Source organism: Lemur catta, chromosome 21 (genome assembly GCF_020740605.2).
Source record: "Lemur catta isolate mLemCat1 chromosome 21, mLemCat1.pri, whole genome shotgun sequence".
In the NCBI taxonomy this organism is placed as follows: Eukaryota; Metazoa; Chordata; class Mammalia; order Primates; family Lemuridae; genus Lemur; species Lemur catta.
In genome coordinates, this window is record NC_059148.1 from 25,525,729 (window position 1) to 25,541,121 (window position 15,393).

At 55.2% G+C, this 15,393-nt stretch overlaps 2 protein-coding genes across 10 annotated transcripts in view; one reads left to right on the forward strand and one right to left on the reverse strand.

Annotated features, from left to right (window-relative positions):
* ATXN2 (ataxin 2) overlaps positions 1 to 2,458 on the forward strand; it is a 92,479-nt gene extending 90,021 nt beyond the window's left edge. For 7 of the 8 annotated variants that reach the window (XM_045534818.1, XM_045534819.1, XM_045534822.1 and 4 more), the window contains one exon: positions 138 to 758. In XM_045534818.1, the coding sequence (XP_045390774.1) occupies positions 138 to 166 (29 nt within the window). In that variant the 3' untranslated portion in view covers positions 167 to 758. Of the gene's footprint in view, positions 1 to 137; positions 759 to 887; positions 1,025 to 1,775 lie in introns of those variants that run through there. The other variant, XR_006730727.1, reaches the window with a different exon arrangement.
* The window catches only part of SH2B3 (SH2B adaptor protein 3), a 35,809-nt gene continuing 21,743 nt past the window's right edge, over positions 1,328 to 15,393 (reverse strand). Inside the window, exons 3-8 of one of the 2 annotated variants that reach the window (XM_045534827.1) lie at positions 5,735 to 5,836; positions 5,558 to 5,649; positions 5,382 to 5,479; positions 5,071 to 5,285; positions 4,803 to 4,974; positions 1,328 to 4,659 (exon numbers count right to left, since the gene is read on the reverse strand). In XM_045534827.1, coding sequence (XP_045390783.1) covers positions 4,364 to 4,659; positions 4,803 to 4,974; positions 5,071 to 5,285; positions 5,382 to 5,479; positions 5,558 to 5,649; positions 5,735 to 5,836 — 975 coding nt within the window. In that variant the 3' untranslated portion in view covers positions 1,328 to 4,363. The remainder of the gene's footprint in view (positions 4,660 to 4,802; positions 4,975 to 5,070; positions 5,286 to 5,381; positions 5,480 to 5,557; positions 5,650 to 5,734; positions 5,837 to 15,393) is intronic. The other variant, XM_045534828.1, reaches the window with a different exon arrangement.

Genomic DNA, 15,393 nt, shown 5'->3' on the forward strand with positions numbered 1-15,393 from the left:
ACCGGGGAAAGTGAACTAAATTTTGAGTCTCGTTCAGGTAGCACAAGGATAGTTTACAGTCGTGTGCTGCAGAGGCACTAGGCTCATGTGTGGTGTTGCCAGTTTTCTGTTTAAATATTCACTTTTCTTTTTTACAGTACAAGCCCACCACCAACAGCAGTTGTAAGGCTGCCCTGGAGGAACCGAAAGGCCAAATTCCCTCCTCCCTTCTACTGCTTCTACCAACTGGAAGCACAGAAAACTAGAATTTCATTTATTTTGTTTTTAAAAAATATGTTGATTTCTTGTAACATCCAATAGGAATGTTAACAGTTCACTTGCAGTGGAAGACATTTGGACCGAGTAGAGGCATTTAGGAACTTGTGGGCTATTCCATAATTCCATACGCTGTTTCAAAGTCCCGCAAGTACCCCAGCTCTGCTTGCCGAAACTGGAAGTTATTTATTTTTTAATGACCCTTGAAAGTCATGAACACATCAGCTAGCAACAGAAGTAACAAGAGTGATTCTTGCTGCTATTACCGCAAAAAAAAAAAAAAAAAAAATCAAGACTCGGAACGCCCTTTTACTAAACTTGACAAAGGTTCGGTAAATTCTTACCGTCAAACTGACGGATTATTATTTATAAATCAAGTTTGATGAGGTGATCACTGTCTACAGTGGTCAACTTTTAAGTTAAGGGAAAAACTTTTACTTTGTAGATAATATAAAATAAAAACTTAAAAAAAATTAAAAAATAAAAAAAGTTTTAAAAACTGATAAAGTTAGTGTGTGTTTGTGTAAGCTACTTGTATTTTAGGATACTTAGTATCACGGCAGGTGGGTGGAATGTGCTTTTTTAATATCCTGGAAGGTATTTGTCAAATTATTTTTCTTCTTCACCTTTAGTTCTGGTTCAAGGTATCTCTAGAAAAAGACAAGACTGAGATGTTCTTTGGTGGAGTAGAGGTCTGCTTCAGGAGGAGGAAGGTTGGCCAAGGTTGGGCAGCACTGAAATCCCACGTCCTCAGGCTGACGCGGAATCTGTAAGCTTCCTTCTTAATATCTCCTGAACCAAAGTGCTTGTCATTAGTCGTCCCAATTCAGGCATCTGTTTTACCAGTAGGGGGCAGGAGACACTTTGTTTTAAAAAATACTGCAATAAATCCAAAGGGCAGAAAGGCTGTAGGGAGATTACAAAGCAGCTTACTGACACAGACTCACAGGTGCTCGCTCATGTTCCCACACTGTGGGAGGGCAACAAGGGGAAAGCAAGTGCTTCAGCAGGGTAAGGATTTTGTAGAGACCATAGTCTTAAATAGAGCCTTTAAATATGGTGGCAAAAAAAATCAAGATTCTGAAAACTTTTAATTCACATATAGCAATTTGTACATTATAGCAAAATTTGCCTTATTTAAGAATAAGTTACTTGTACAGTACATAAACAATACATAAAAATTTGCCAAATACCTTCTGCCTCTAATGATACAAGATGAATCCACTTTGTTATCACAATGTGCTGCGTATTCCAACTAAACACTGGATGTCAGATGTGTCCTTGTTAAGACGCAGTAGATAAGATACTACTAAGTTCCTCTAGCCTGTGGGAGATGTTAGAGCTAACGTGACATTTGCAGTAAGAGATTTAGCCCTGAATAAAAAGCATGAAGGAATCTCAGGCAACCCTCAGGGAAGAGTTCAAGGCCTTGATTTTAGGTTAAGAAACTGTTATGTAAAAATAGTGTTCTCTGGCCCAAGATTTTAATGATCACTATTCCTTTTTCCTACACGGTCCAGAAATGATCAAAGGCAGAAGATTTATACCAGATAAAGCCATATGGATTGCTGGTCTAAAATTCAAGGCAGGTTAGTTGACTTAATTCTTTGGTGCTGGTGACTTGTTAGTTTGTAAAAGTGTAATAAAGTCAGATGAAGGAAGTGATGGTGCCGGGAGCCGTCAAGCTATCCTTGTCTGTAATTAGAGCTAACTGGAGGGATCGTGGTGCACCCTGCCCGGTCTGGCACTGAGGCTTGGTCCTCAGTGGAAGTTGCTGGCTTGGCCCCGTCAGGACTGGGAGGAGAGTGGTGGAATGTGCTGGGCCTGTGGTGGGCTAGCTGCAACCAGAGGGGTCCTGGCCCACGCTGCTGCCACCCTTTCATCGGCTGGTCCTGCTCTAGCACAAAGAAAAGGCATTGGCATAGTGTCACTTCTTCCCAGGGCCATGAGGGAGCTTTTTGTCAGAATGTATTTGCCCTGTCCTGGTAACCTGGACGTGTTTAGAAAGGAAGCTGTCTGGAGGTGAGTGGCTTCCAATTCTCTGCCACAGAATCTGAGCTGGTACTTTGCCATGGGTCACAGCTGCTAAATCTGCTGTACCTGGTGTGCCTCCTGGCACTACCTGAGAGAGAGATGAGAGGCTGCTAAGAAATGAGTGCCCCTGGCTTGAAGATGTCATAACCCAGATATTTAAACTTCTGGCTGAAGGAAGGGAATTTAATTGGTTCATTATCTACCCAGCCCCTTTCCTGTGCAGACAGGAGGAAAATCTGGATCGGTGACTCACCAGCATTTTCTGTGATGAGCTTTCCCTTTTAAAAAAGACATCTAGAATATTGCTTACGTCTTTGGTTCACACTTCTTAGCATTCTTTTGCTTCAAAGAAAATAAAGATGGGGGGGGTCTTAAAAATGGACCACGAATCCGGATCGATGTTGCATCTGCTTCATGGTTCATGAAAGTGGTGTGGAGGTGGCTACTTTGCCACCTCCCTGAGAAACCCCCAGAAAATTATAGAAGCAAAAGCCTTACCTCTTCAAGTGCAGAGAACAGCTAGAGGGAGCAGACCAAACCCTCCCCCAGATAAGGCAGTCAGTACTGTGACCTTTAGGCCCATGTTTCCTTTTGGCCTGTGATGTATCGGTATGTATTAAGCTGTGCTAAACTCCAGGTTTCCTAGAAGCCAGTGCAGTGAGCCTGGTGGCTGTACTGAATGGCTCTGCTGGCACCCCGGAGCAGCTGATTCCACTCCGTCACTGACCCCTTGTTTCTGAGCCTCTTCATGAAGGTTCTGGGAGGAGCCAGCCCCCCTATGAATTGTATCACTGTGAAAGGCAAGTATAGATGGAGATTTGACTTCAGGACCTCCCTGGGTGGTGGAGATTGTGTGTGGCCGTGTGTGCATGGACACACATTCTTCATCAGATGAAGCAGTAACCAGCTGGAACAGAACACTGATTGTGGGCATTAAAGGAGTTTCTCATTAGCTATGGCACCAGATTCCTGGCTTCCATTTTGGCTCAAAAATGAGCCTAAAACCCACTTGTGGGATAATTTAATAAGCCATTAGATGCTTGGAGGGCTCTGAGCCAGCACTGTTGCTGAAGGATTTACTAGAAAGGGCCCGGGAGCCCTTCTTCCCTTTTTACTTGTCCCTCCCCCACCCCCCAGTTAATTTAACTCTCACTGTAAAGCTGCTATAAACCACAATCCAGGTTTTTATTCATAAGGCACCAGGGTAGGACTGTTCCTTACCACCCTCCTATTTCAGTAGTAGCCTGAATTTCCCTGAAAGGGTGGCACACTTTACTTCTCTACATTGAGGAAGGACAGTGGCTACTCAGCAGCAGGTGACTGTCCCCGAGGATGCAACAGACAAGGAAGCCAGGCATCCCGGCTCGGACCGTGAACTAGTCCAGTAGGGTTTTGCATAGCTGTCTGACTACAAAAATCGCATGGGTATCAGTTGAAACAGTGCAATGAAATAAGCAATGGTTTAGTTTTGAAACCTGAATCCTTTAAAAAAAATTAATCTGAGGTAAATGTTTAAAATCATTTTTGACCTTTAGCTTTTGTCCCTCTTGTCCTAAAGCTGAGAGTAGAAGCAGGATTAGGTGTGGTCATCTGTGGCAAGGATACAGCGGCCCTGCCACATGGACTGAAGCTACAATGGGTACACTGTGTGAGAATCCAGGGCTGTTAGTGTTTCGGGCTTCCTGGTGACCCCCCCCCCCTTCCCGTAGAAAGTCTGTCATCGGCTGTGACAGTGTCAGTGAAAAAGAGAACAAGTTTCCACTGCCAGGTCCGGCCCTCACCCCACCCCCTCCTCTGAGAGTGATGGGGACTGGTCTTAGGGACCTGGGGCAGGAGCTAGCGGCTAACAAGAACTACATCTGTAAACAATGAGGAGAAAGCCAGGTGCTGGATGAAACTTACAGAAGGCCCTTCAACAGGCCTAATAGAAGGGTCACATCCAAACTGGAACGAGCAGTTAACAGTGTCCCTTAAATCTCTCTCTGGAAGGAAGGAAAGATCGTTACATTCACAAGTTCACATCTCTGCTTGTGCTCCTCGGGGGCATCTGTTGAGGCCTGGGACTCCTCCCTGGTCAGAGAGGGGTGTACTGATTGTCGATGGCCCGCAGGTGGCTCCGGGAGGACGAGTCCATTTCATAGTCTGAGTCCCGGGCTCGTGGTCCAGGCTCCGGCTCCAGGTGCCGCAGGCTGTTGGCCAGTTCCTCAGGTGAAGGCACCAGGTGGAAGATCTGCTCCGGCGGTGAGGATCGGCCTGGGAGACCCTCCGGGCTGAGCCCCTGGGGACAGCCAGAAGAGCCAAGGTGGGGAAGGCCCAGCTCTGAATCCCAGCGAGGGAGGGAGAGAGGGAACAAGACAGTGTTGCAGGAACCTGGGACAAGTGACCAAGAGAGACCACCACGCTGTCAGTCTTGACGAAGCTCTCCATACCCCCTGGTCTGCAGCAAGGTTTTACCCTCCACCCACCTTCCCTGTGCCAGCCACCCCCTTTAGGGAAGGGCACTAGGGTCACACCTGGTGGCTGGGAGACAACTACCACGTAGCTGGAAAGCCGGACGTCACAGGCAGCGCCACACTCGAGCGGGATGGGTGAGCGCTGGAAGTGGTGGAGCATGTCCACGACCGAGGGAAAGTGGAGGTGCTGCACTCGGCACTGACCCCGCTCGGTCAGGGACAGGCGCAGGTGCTGCAGGAGGAGATGATGGTAGGCTCAAACTGTCCCCCAGAGGCCCTGGACTCTAGTAGGGACGGGTGGCACAGCCCTCCATGCCCTGCCCCGTACCTTGGCTATGCCCTGGAAGTTGAACGTGAGCACATACTCCCCACGCCGTGTCTCGCTCTGCCGCACCAGAAACACTCCGTGAGCGTCCGGGCCCTGCAGCTGAACCAGCTGGGCTGCCTTCACTCTGGAGATGGGGCCGTGGAACCAGGGGTAGCAGGACAGGAAGTGATCCGTTTTCTGGCAGGCTGGGTCCAGCAACCCCCCAGAAGAAGCACCTGGTAGAGAAGATGGGTGACAGTGACCCCATCTGGGTGCCTTATAGCCTAGGCTGGGTTCCAGGGCACCCAAAGGACAATGACCTGGCCACTCACCTTGATTCAGGGAATCTGTGCTGCCCCCTGGGGAGCTGGACGTGCCAGGGTCCAGGGCCGAAGGAGTGTGCATCTCCGCGTCTGTGCTCTCCAGCCTGCTGGAGAAGAGGCTGCGGTTAAGGATCTGGGCAGGGCAGGGGTAGCCGTACGGGCGCTGCTGGGGGTGAGGGTCGCACCCTCGGCCGGTGCACTCCCGGAGCTCAGCCATCCACGAGTTCAGCTGCTGCTCGTCTCCCACCTCGAAGATGATGTCAGTCCGGTCCTTCACCTGGCAGAGACGGAAGGGAACAGCCGTGTGGGTCTGAGGGGCGTGTGTGCGTGTCAGCCCAGGCTGTGAAAGCCCTGCCACTCACCTTCAGCACAAAGGTATAGAGGTTGTCGGGCATCTCCAGCTGTGTGCACCGCCGGACCTCCTGGATACTGGAGCACGCCGCTTGCAGCTTGGCCTTTGAACTCTACGAGACCGAGAGGGGCGCTCAACTCAAGGCTGCTCCCTGACGTTCTTCTCCCACCCAGGCCTCTGAGCTTGTCTCCAGTCTCCCCAAGTCCCCCCTGCAGAGTAAGTGTTCACAGTGCTGCTGAGTAGACCCTCTGAGCCTGCGGTGAGGCCCCAGAATGCCCTTCACCTGCGACCTCTTCTGCACCACCCACAGTGATCCCAACAAACTGCACCTGTGGACATGCCAGCTGTGACATGAACTTGCCTGTTGACATCCCTTTCTCTTCCCACTGGTGGAGAAAGGCGATCCCCGCCCAGCCAGGTGACACCCGCATTGCCCAAAGGGCAAAGCCTAGTGCGGCTGGCCCAAGTTACTGCCAGCCCCAGAATCTCCCAAGACATCCAACACAGGGCTGCAGACTGCCGAGTTAGCCTCTGACCTCCCAGCCAGCAGAAGCACGTCTTGGGGTCCTGGTTGAACCTGGCGGGGGAGGGGGGACCGGCTGCAGATGCTTCCTGCTGCGGGGCACCGTGTAGCCCAGGAGCCAGCTGCTTCTGGGCAGGAATTTTCTCAGAAGGGGGGGGCTGTCCGCCCTCCTGTCCTCTACTTCCTCTTGTGATAAGACTGATAAGATTGTTTCTCCAGGGTCACAAGGTGACTGATGGCTGCTTCCAGCAAAGGCAAGATAAGAAGGGGAAGGAGCCAAAGATAGGTGAAGAATGGACAGAGATGGCCCAACTGGGCCTCTCCTCCAGGGGCTCCTGGAAAATACCACAGTCCCCACCAGCCCAGGCGAGAAAGGGATGGAAACCAGAGGCAGGCCCAAAGGCATGCTCCCTTCCCGGCACTGGTGGCTTCAAGTGATCCAGACCTCCACCTCTAGCCCCAAAAAGGCACCTCTTGCACAGGGGCTACCTTTTCAAAAGATGGTACCCCAAACCACAAGCTTAACTTTGCTGTGACCACAGAGGTACCAGACACTCTGACAGAAGGCTAGAGCCTACCCCCAGCAGGTCTCCTGGGAGTGCCCAGTCCTGCCCTGCTGGTGGACACAGCAGGTTGGCAGAGACTAGCTGTAGGGGCTACTGACGTTTACTGTGGCTCACAACGTCACCTCACTGCTGGTAGGCAGGAGGGAAGGAGGCGGCTGGAGGCTGTGTGACCAGCACCCGCCGGGGCCGGGGCGAGTGGAGCCGCTGCTCTTGTGCCCCTTTTCACAGTCATCCAGCCCCGCAGAGCCTGTTTTCCAGCTGCAAAACGGGAAGGCGCAAATAGCTACTTCCTTCTCCTGCTTTTCCAGTGGGCTTGAGGATCACTGGGAGGAAGTAGGCCAGGGCCCGGAGGGGAACAGGCCTGGTCTCCCTTTCGGTTCCGCTCAGGGCCCAGTCCCCAAAGTGAGTGCTGAGATTAACCAGCAACGCCACCGGTTTCACTCTGACTGGGGGCCGCCGTGCCAGCTCCACCCCCAGCAGCTGAGGAACTGCTGAGCAGGCAGGCAGTGGTGAAAGAGGATTCCCCCTCCTCGCCCACAGCCAGTCCTGGCTGCCACCTGCCTGCTGGCTGAGCAAGAGTCGGGTTCTTCCCTGGCTCCCCGCGGCACCTCTGCGTGTGAGTCACCCCAGCCTGCCAACTCTCAGAGCCAACCTCTGTGCTGCCCGTGGGCCTCTCTGCCCAGGTTGGTGGGGCATATGAGGGGGAGTTTCTTACCCTCTAGGTTTTAGGGTTCATCTATGGGGGGAGGCCAATGCCAGCTCTGGCTGCAGCCCCAGCGTGGAGGGCCGAGTGCTGGCCAGTGTGAAGGACCAGAAGGTGCCTGTTGAGCTGTGTGGTGGGAGATGTCATGGGGAGCCAAGCCCAACCCTTGGGGCTGTGTCGGCAGCTATAGAACATTTGTGGCCTTCAGGTTTCCCCTCCCACATGCCCACTATTCCACCTGCTTCTAAGGCAAGCCAGACCGGCAAGCAGCTGCTCCCCAGATCCACTGGGGTTGGCTGATTAAATGGCCCAACTGTTTCAAGTATCTGTGGTATAAGCCAGTGTAATGCCACCCCCCACATCCTGCAGCATCCACTTTTGGGGAACAGATCTCAGCTCTCGGCAAACAGCTGGTTTCTGTTTGTTATGGCCACTCTGACTCCAGTGAGAATTCATTTCTTTCTTTGCTCTGGCTGCCAGGAAGCTCAAAAATGCACACTAGCTTTGACACTGTCAGCGGTAGGGCTTGCATTTCTACAGCTCACTTTGTCCCAGACTTTATAGTTTTCTTACCCACTTGGTTACTTTGTCCCAGACTTTATAGTTTTCTTACCCACTTGGTTTTAGGGTTCAGCCCTGACCCTGCTACTTCCTGTACAAGCCTAGACTAGGGGCTCAGCACTCCTCCCTGTCTTTGTTTTGTCATCTGTAAGGCAGAACTCACTTTTCACAGGGTTGGTACTGTAATTTGGTCCACTGGTGCAAGAGAAAGACTTGACTAATAAACAGCTGTCGCTACATTCCCAGGCTAGTGAGTAAAGCCCGAGTCCACCACAGTATGAACAGTACAACAGCACTAGGGTCCCCTCAGAGTAGCCTGAGTACTAGGCAGACGCCCACTCTGAGCCTTACAGACCCACTGTCCTTTTGTAACATGCTCCGTGACCATCCTGTGATGAAATCACACACAGTATCACCCCTGTACTTACCCTGCCCTACCCGCGCAATAAAAGGAAAACAAACATAATTGACACTAAAATAAAACGCATTCCAGTGTGACTGCAGACAGCACAATGATCTACGCGGCGCTTCTGGGTTTGCTACGAAAAGATCAAGAACGTGAGGAAACCAAAGGGCAGGGTGAGCTCTGCAAGGGTTTTGTGGTGAAAACCGGGCAGAAAGTTCCATGTGCTTCTGCATAAGACAGCAGAATTCTGGCTCTGGGTTTGTGTCTCTTGTCCCTTTGGAGAGACAGGTGAAAGGAGGGCGGTACATACAGCTACGCCGGAACCCAGCAGTGCCAGTGTGTACGGTCCTGCCCCCGGCGCATATGAGCCCACCTGGAGGGAAGGACCTTCTTCACTCACTAGGCCTCACTTTCCCTCAGGCTGTCACCTGGAAACTCCATCTTGCAACCTGCTGCCACTTCTGTGTGCTAGGGGCCTGGGGACCTGCCTTGGCACAGATGTGCTCAGGCCAGGGCGTGTTACCATTCCAATCCTCCTGCGCCAGGCACAGGGGCCGGCCACGCCCTCACGGAGCTTCCACTCTAGCAAGGGCAGACACAGGTGGGCTGGGCTGGGCTGGGGGCAGCAGCGAGAAGCCACAGAGCCCTGCCGCTGCTCTCCAGGCACGGGGATGGCCTGCCAAGGCCCTGAGGGGGGCAGCACGCCAGCGCGTCCCAGGCACGGCCTCCACCGGAGGACGCCGGGAGGGAGGCACACAGCAAGGTGGCACAGTCTGCCCCAGAACTGGCCACAGGGCCTCGAGGCTGTGGGAGCAGCTTGGACTTACTGTAGGGTGGACGGGAGGACGTGCCCACCTGGAGCTCGCACCTCGGGCAGAAGCAAGTCTGCCAGCTGGGCCTCCTCCACAGGAAGCCAGCGGGAAGGGGACCACGCTTTAGGGCAGGGCAGGGCAGGGCCTCGCAATGGCCTTATTCCACACCGGCCTCCTGGCAGTCTTACCTCCCCCAGGGCTTTTGAGCCCAGAACGCATCTCCTCAAACAACAGCAGTGGGACAGGAAGTGGGACCTGGCCCCACAGTCAGCCCTCCAGCCACACCTCAGCCACACCTCTGCCGCATCCATGCCCTCAGGGAGGCGGCCTGGAGCCTTGCTCTGCAGGTGGCTAGAGCAGCCCCGGCTCTGTGGGCGCTCACTGGAGCCTGTCTCCTTTCCTTAACCTGGAGAGAGCCTCACGCCTGTAGTCCTAGCACTCTGCGGGGACCCCTTGAGCCCGGGAGCCTGAGGCTGCAGCGAGCTCCTGACACCACGGCACTCCAGCCGGGGCAACAGAGCAAGACTCTGCCTCAAAAAAAAAAAAAAAAACGGAGAGAGTAAGCAGGTCAGCTAGGAGTAGAGGAGGGATAGGGGTGGTCTGAAAAGGCTTATAGCAAATTCCAGATCCCTGTCAGGGACGGCTGAGTCCCCCACCCAGCCCAGAGCATAGAATTAATGATGGTGCCTGGATAAATGGATAAACATGTTACGGAAAATACTTAATCCAGTGTTACTGGTTGGTATCAAAAAGCCAACCTTAAAAAAAAAAAAAAAAAAAGAAAATGCCCTGCCTTGTCCCAAAAGAACATTTTAGTCAGGTTATAGAAATATCCAGAAAGAGCTGGGCAGGAGACAACTGCTTAAACACAGACCAGAGTCCTACTTGTCACAAATTTGCCTGGCAGCCAGTGCAAAGAGGGATTCTCCAAGACAGGACAGCGGTGCACGGAGAGTCACAGCAACCAGCGGTCCACGACAGGCTCTGGGGAGTCCTACAGCGGAGACGCGCACGGAACCACGGAGTCCCCCGAGTTTGGCCTTTCACAGACAGTACTACCGTCCCACGGTCACACAGGGTTGAGGTAAGGAAGGCCCTCGTCTTAAAAACTCTTCCTAAACGTGGTTCCTCTCGGCCATTCTCTGGGTGGGCAGCATCGAGGTGGAGGTGGAGGCGGGAGGTGGCAGCCGCCCCGTCTCCTGCCCGCACACCCCTCAGGTCTGCATAACCCCCATGCAGCAGCCGCGGGACTCTTGTCCCGGGCTTGAGTCCTAACCCTCCTCTTCCTCGGACGAAAGACTCGCCTCTCCCGACCCCAGTCTCCACTTCTGTGAAGTGGGAAAACAGTGCCCCAACCCTCCCCCGAGGACGTGGCGATCCCGAGTGCAGAGGAGCCCCCAGGAGGGTGGAAAGATCGTAGGGGAGTGGCAGGGGAGTGGCACCGGGAGGCGGGGACCCAACCCCCTCCTTTCCTAAGCTGCCACTCCCCAAGGAGGCCTCATCCTCCTCCTCTTTCATCTTTGGGTCTTGGCCAGGCCCAGAGTAAGTGGCTCTTATGTGTTTGCTGAAAACTCTCCAAAGTGGAGGAGGAGGGAAAGGCATTGGAGGCTAAGGGAACAGCAAGCGCCAAACCCAGAGGCCACAAAGCACAGATGGATCCAGAAGACAGCAGGAGGTTGGTTGTGGCTAGAAGTGACACCAGCAGATGCCCTCCCAGCACCCTTCAGTGAGCATCGACCGCGTGCCAGGCACTGGAGCCTGGGCTGCCCACCAGGGGCTCCTGGATCACAGAATTCCCAGGCCAGCAACATTTCAAGTTTTCCAGGAGGAAGTCACATCATATCACTGAGGAAAGGACGCAGCACCCAGTAGGAAGGCTGTCATTCCAGAATCAAGGACAGTACCTGGCATCAAGTACGGTTAGATTTATGAGGGAGAAAAATCCCTCACCACCCTGCTCTGTGCCCCCTCCGTGTGAGGAGTGCTGTGTGCAAGTCTCGCCTTGCGAGACCCTCCGACGGCCCGGGCCTGGTGTCTCGGCCCCACCTCGTGAATGCGCAGCCACGCGGGGACTGACCACAGCACAGGGAGCCTGTCGCGACCCGCTGGCGTGGAGGCCCTGGAAGTGAGCCGGGTCTGCACTCCAGCAGGGGCTGGCTGGGTCTGAAACCCACTGGCATCTGAGCTGGCTGGTGGCAGGGAGGCTGGGCCACGGAGGCCTCTGTCTTCCATCCTCCCCCGGGTACCGGAGCCGCAGAAGACTTAGAGAAGGGGAGGGCACAGAATAGTGGCTGTGGGCATGGGCCCGGCAGCCTGGATTCCAGTCCCAGGTGGCTGCTTGCAGGGAACCCCCACTGTGAGGTGGAGTCAGGCCAGAAAAGGGAGGGATGCCTGAACTTCCTGAGAGGTGGGCAGCCTCAAAATGATCAGTCCTGACATACTACTTACTCCCAAATGAATCAGAATTAGCTCCCACCCCCCACGACACTGCCCAGGTTCAGCCTCCTCCCCTGCGGCACACGCCCGTAGTCCCAGCGACTCAGGAGGCTGGGACGGGAGGGTCACTTGAGTCCACCACCTGGCCCTGTGTATGGGATGCCCTGCCTGTTCCAGACTGCACATCCCAGCAGAGGAAACCTCCCCTCCTCCACGGAGCCTTCCCTGACTACTAAGTCAAGTCACAGTGAGTGTGATTCAGCTTATCGGGCTGGCCATAATTTCCTGACGGTGCAGCTGCCACCTCCACCATCTGACTGGGAGAGGTCCTCTGGGGTTGGGGCACCCTTGCCCCCAGCTGGGGCCCAGAGGAGGTACCCGGAGAGTTTGCCGGGTGGACGAGTATCTGGGTGGGTGCCTGGGACACCCAGCCCGCAGGTATCTGTGGGCGTGGCGGGTGATCTCAGCCCTTTTGGTACCTGGCTCCTCTGGGGGCAAATGGCGCAGTGAGCCACTCCCAGATGCTGAACAGATGTTGGCGTTACGGCCACAGGTTGCTTCCCTGCTCTGCCCCCCGCGAGGACCCCCAAGGCCAGCTCCCTCCCCACTCTGTGCTTTAGTCCCCATCTATAAAACGGGAAGAGAACAGAGCCTGCTTTAGGGCTGCTGCAGGTGAACCTGAGGCCACAGCGGGCCTCCCAGACTCAGCAGGGTCACCGTTGGCCACATCTACCCCTTGGTCTGTGCCCTGTTGCCTCCCTCATGCCCCTCCCCACAGGGGAGCAGGAAAGAGCCCTGGGTCAAATCAGCTTCCCCCTTTCCCGGCAAGAGCCCCCCGCCCCCGTGCCGGAACAGGGACCTCCCCAGCCGGGCAGAGACAGGCACGGTGCGTGCGTGAGACGCCCCCAAATGCAGCTGTGCTCAGCGACCCAGTCCCTGTGAGACCCCTCCCTCCTCCAGGCAGGTGGCACCCCAGGTCGCAGCCTGAGGGACTGGGGGTCTCGGGGCAATAGGGCGCATGCTAGCCTGCCTTTCCCCTTCCCCGGGGACACCCTGTGGGGGGTGGGGTCGCTGGCAGAGCTGCTGGGACCAGGGCATGGGGACAGCACAGATGGGCTGGGGGCCTGTCTACAGCCCCACCCACAGAGTGAGCATCCTGCACATGTCAGAAAGACAGAATCACAGTGGCACAGACACAGAGCCCCTCTCAGAGAGACAGCGACCACCCCACCACAGAATCACAGTGGCAGGGACACAAAGCCCCTTTCAGATGCTGGAACAGCCTCCCCCATACAGACACTCAGAGAGAGACCCCCCTCCAGAGAGACAGCCCCCAGCACACACACAGCCAGTCTGGGGTCCCCAACAACCATGTGATCCTCTCCTGAGACGCAGGTGCCCTGACTCCCACTGCGTGGCCCAGTGTGGAGGGGCGGGGTGCACACTGCCCCCCACGGCCAGCTGTGAGGACAGATGCATGCTTCTGCTCTCAGGCCTGCCATGGGGGGCCATGCCCAAGGCTTGGGGGGGTTGTGCCTTAAAAGGGACCATCCCTGGGAACCCCACCCCCCTACTCCTTATGGCACAAACAGGGAAGTCAAGGGACACCTCCCCTGCTGCTCTCACTTCCCACAGGGGACGGAAGTCCAGACCCAAGCCCGCTCCCCGGGGAGGAATATCCTGGCACTGAGGGAGGGAGCCAGACCTCCACCAGCCTGGGCCTCGGGCCGCCACTGCCCGGCTCTCTCCTCCGCGCTTTTCCTGCAGCCAGGCCCTCTGCTCAGGGCACCGCTCCTGGCCACACTGTTGGGCTCTCAGGTGCCAAGTAAGGACAGACAACTGTCAGGACCCTGGAGCTGAGCTGCCGTGAGAAGCCAGCACACGCTACACCGTTCACACCAGCTTCCACCCACTCTCTGTCCCCGGCTGGCCTGAGCCTCTCCTGAGCACAGAAGTGGCATCTCTGGACAGGGCTCAGCACGGCACCCGGTGGGGCCACCAGACCCCGTCCAGGCCTGGCTCCCATCTGCCTCCCCCACCACCCACTGCACACCAGCTGCCATCAGCCCACGCCTCGAGCGACCACATCCTGCTGCTCCCAGGCGTCCCCGCCGAAATCCTTCCTGCCCCCACCACAGCCGGCCTGGCCAAGCCCAGTGCCCTTGCCCTCAGCCACACCTTCACCGGGCTGCGCCTTCTGCCCCCAGCCACACAGTCCCAAGGACGCCCAGGCCTCAAGTGCCAGGCTGAGCTCAACCCCACCGGACAGAAGGGAAAGCAGTGCCCCTAGAGGTCACGCCACTTGTCCAGGCCACTCAGTGGGGAGAGGGCGAGCCCGGCCTGCCCGGCCCGGGAGGGTATGCGCTGCGTACCTCGAAGAACATCCCCGAGGACAGCAGCTGGGGGCCCCGGAGTCTGTGGGCGATCACGGTGGGTATCACAGGGCCTCAGGGGTGAGTCTGTGTGTAACACAACAGCGGGGCCGGGGACCCAGAGCTGGCCGACCCCCAGGGCTTGCTCGGGCACCCACCGCCCTCCCCCTGCCACGGAGCCAGGACCAGCCGGGGGAAGCCCCGGGACTGGCATCGCTCTGTGCTGGGCGAGGGTGGAAAACACTGTGGTTAAGAAGCAACAAATAGGCCGGGCGCGGTGGCCCACGCCTGTAATCCTAGCCCTCTGGGAGGCCGAGGTGGGTGGATCGCTCGAGGTCAGGAGTTCGAGACCAGCTTGAGCAAGAGCGAGACCCCGTCTCTACTAAAAATAGAAAGAAATTATCTGGCCAACTAAAAAATATATATAGAAAAAATTAGCCGGGCATGGTGGCGCATGCCGGTAGTCCCAGCTACTCGGGAGGCTGAGGCAGTAGGATCGCTGAAGCCCAGGAGTTTGAGGTTGCTGTGGGCTAGCCTGACGCCACGGCACTCACTCTAGCCCGGGCAACACAGCGAGACTCTGTCTCAAAAAAAAAAAAAAGGCAACAAATAACCTCCGTCACCAGCCTCAGGTGGGGGAATGCACCCAAGGGGAGGGGTCTTGTCACCAAGAAGATCCCCCAAAGCCCCGGATGGATGGTGGCCATCGCCTGCCTTCGAAGAATGATGATTCAGAAGAAGAGGTGGAGGCGAGGCCCTCTGGGCCAGTGGGGGTCCCCGCAGCTGAGCAGCGCCGTGGCCCCTCACCGGCCGCCCACTCCAGCCACTGCAGTGTGGGAACCCCGAGTCCTTCCACGCTCATCTGGCATGAGTTGTCATTACTATTATCTTTAGCTCATGTTCACTGAGCACTTACTATGTGACAGACCTTGACACACAGCATCTCACCAACAAGACAAAACAACAGGAAATGATACCAGCCACAAAGAATAAAAGCCAGCTGGATTAAATAATTAAAAGTGAAAAAAGAAACCAAGATAAAACTGGAATAAAACCTAAGTAATTATTTATCTGATTCCAGGGTGGGGAAAGCCTTTCTAAGGAGAAAGGCAAAGGATAAAACCATAAAGGAAAAGATCCCTGGACTTAACTGCCTGAAATTTACAAACCTTCATAGGCCAAGAAACTCAGGAGCAAAACTGAAAAGTCAAATGGGAAACCAGGGAAATACTTGCAACATGACAAAGCTAATATCCATGCTATGTAAAAAGCACTTGCAAATCAACAAGA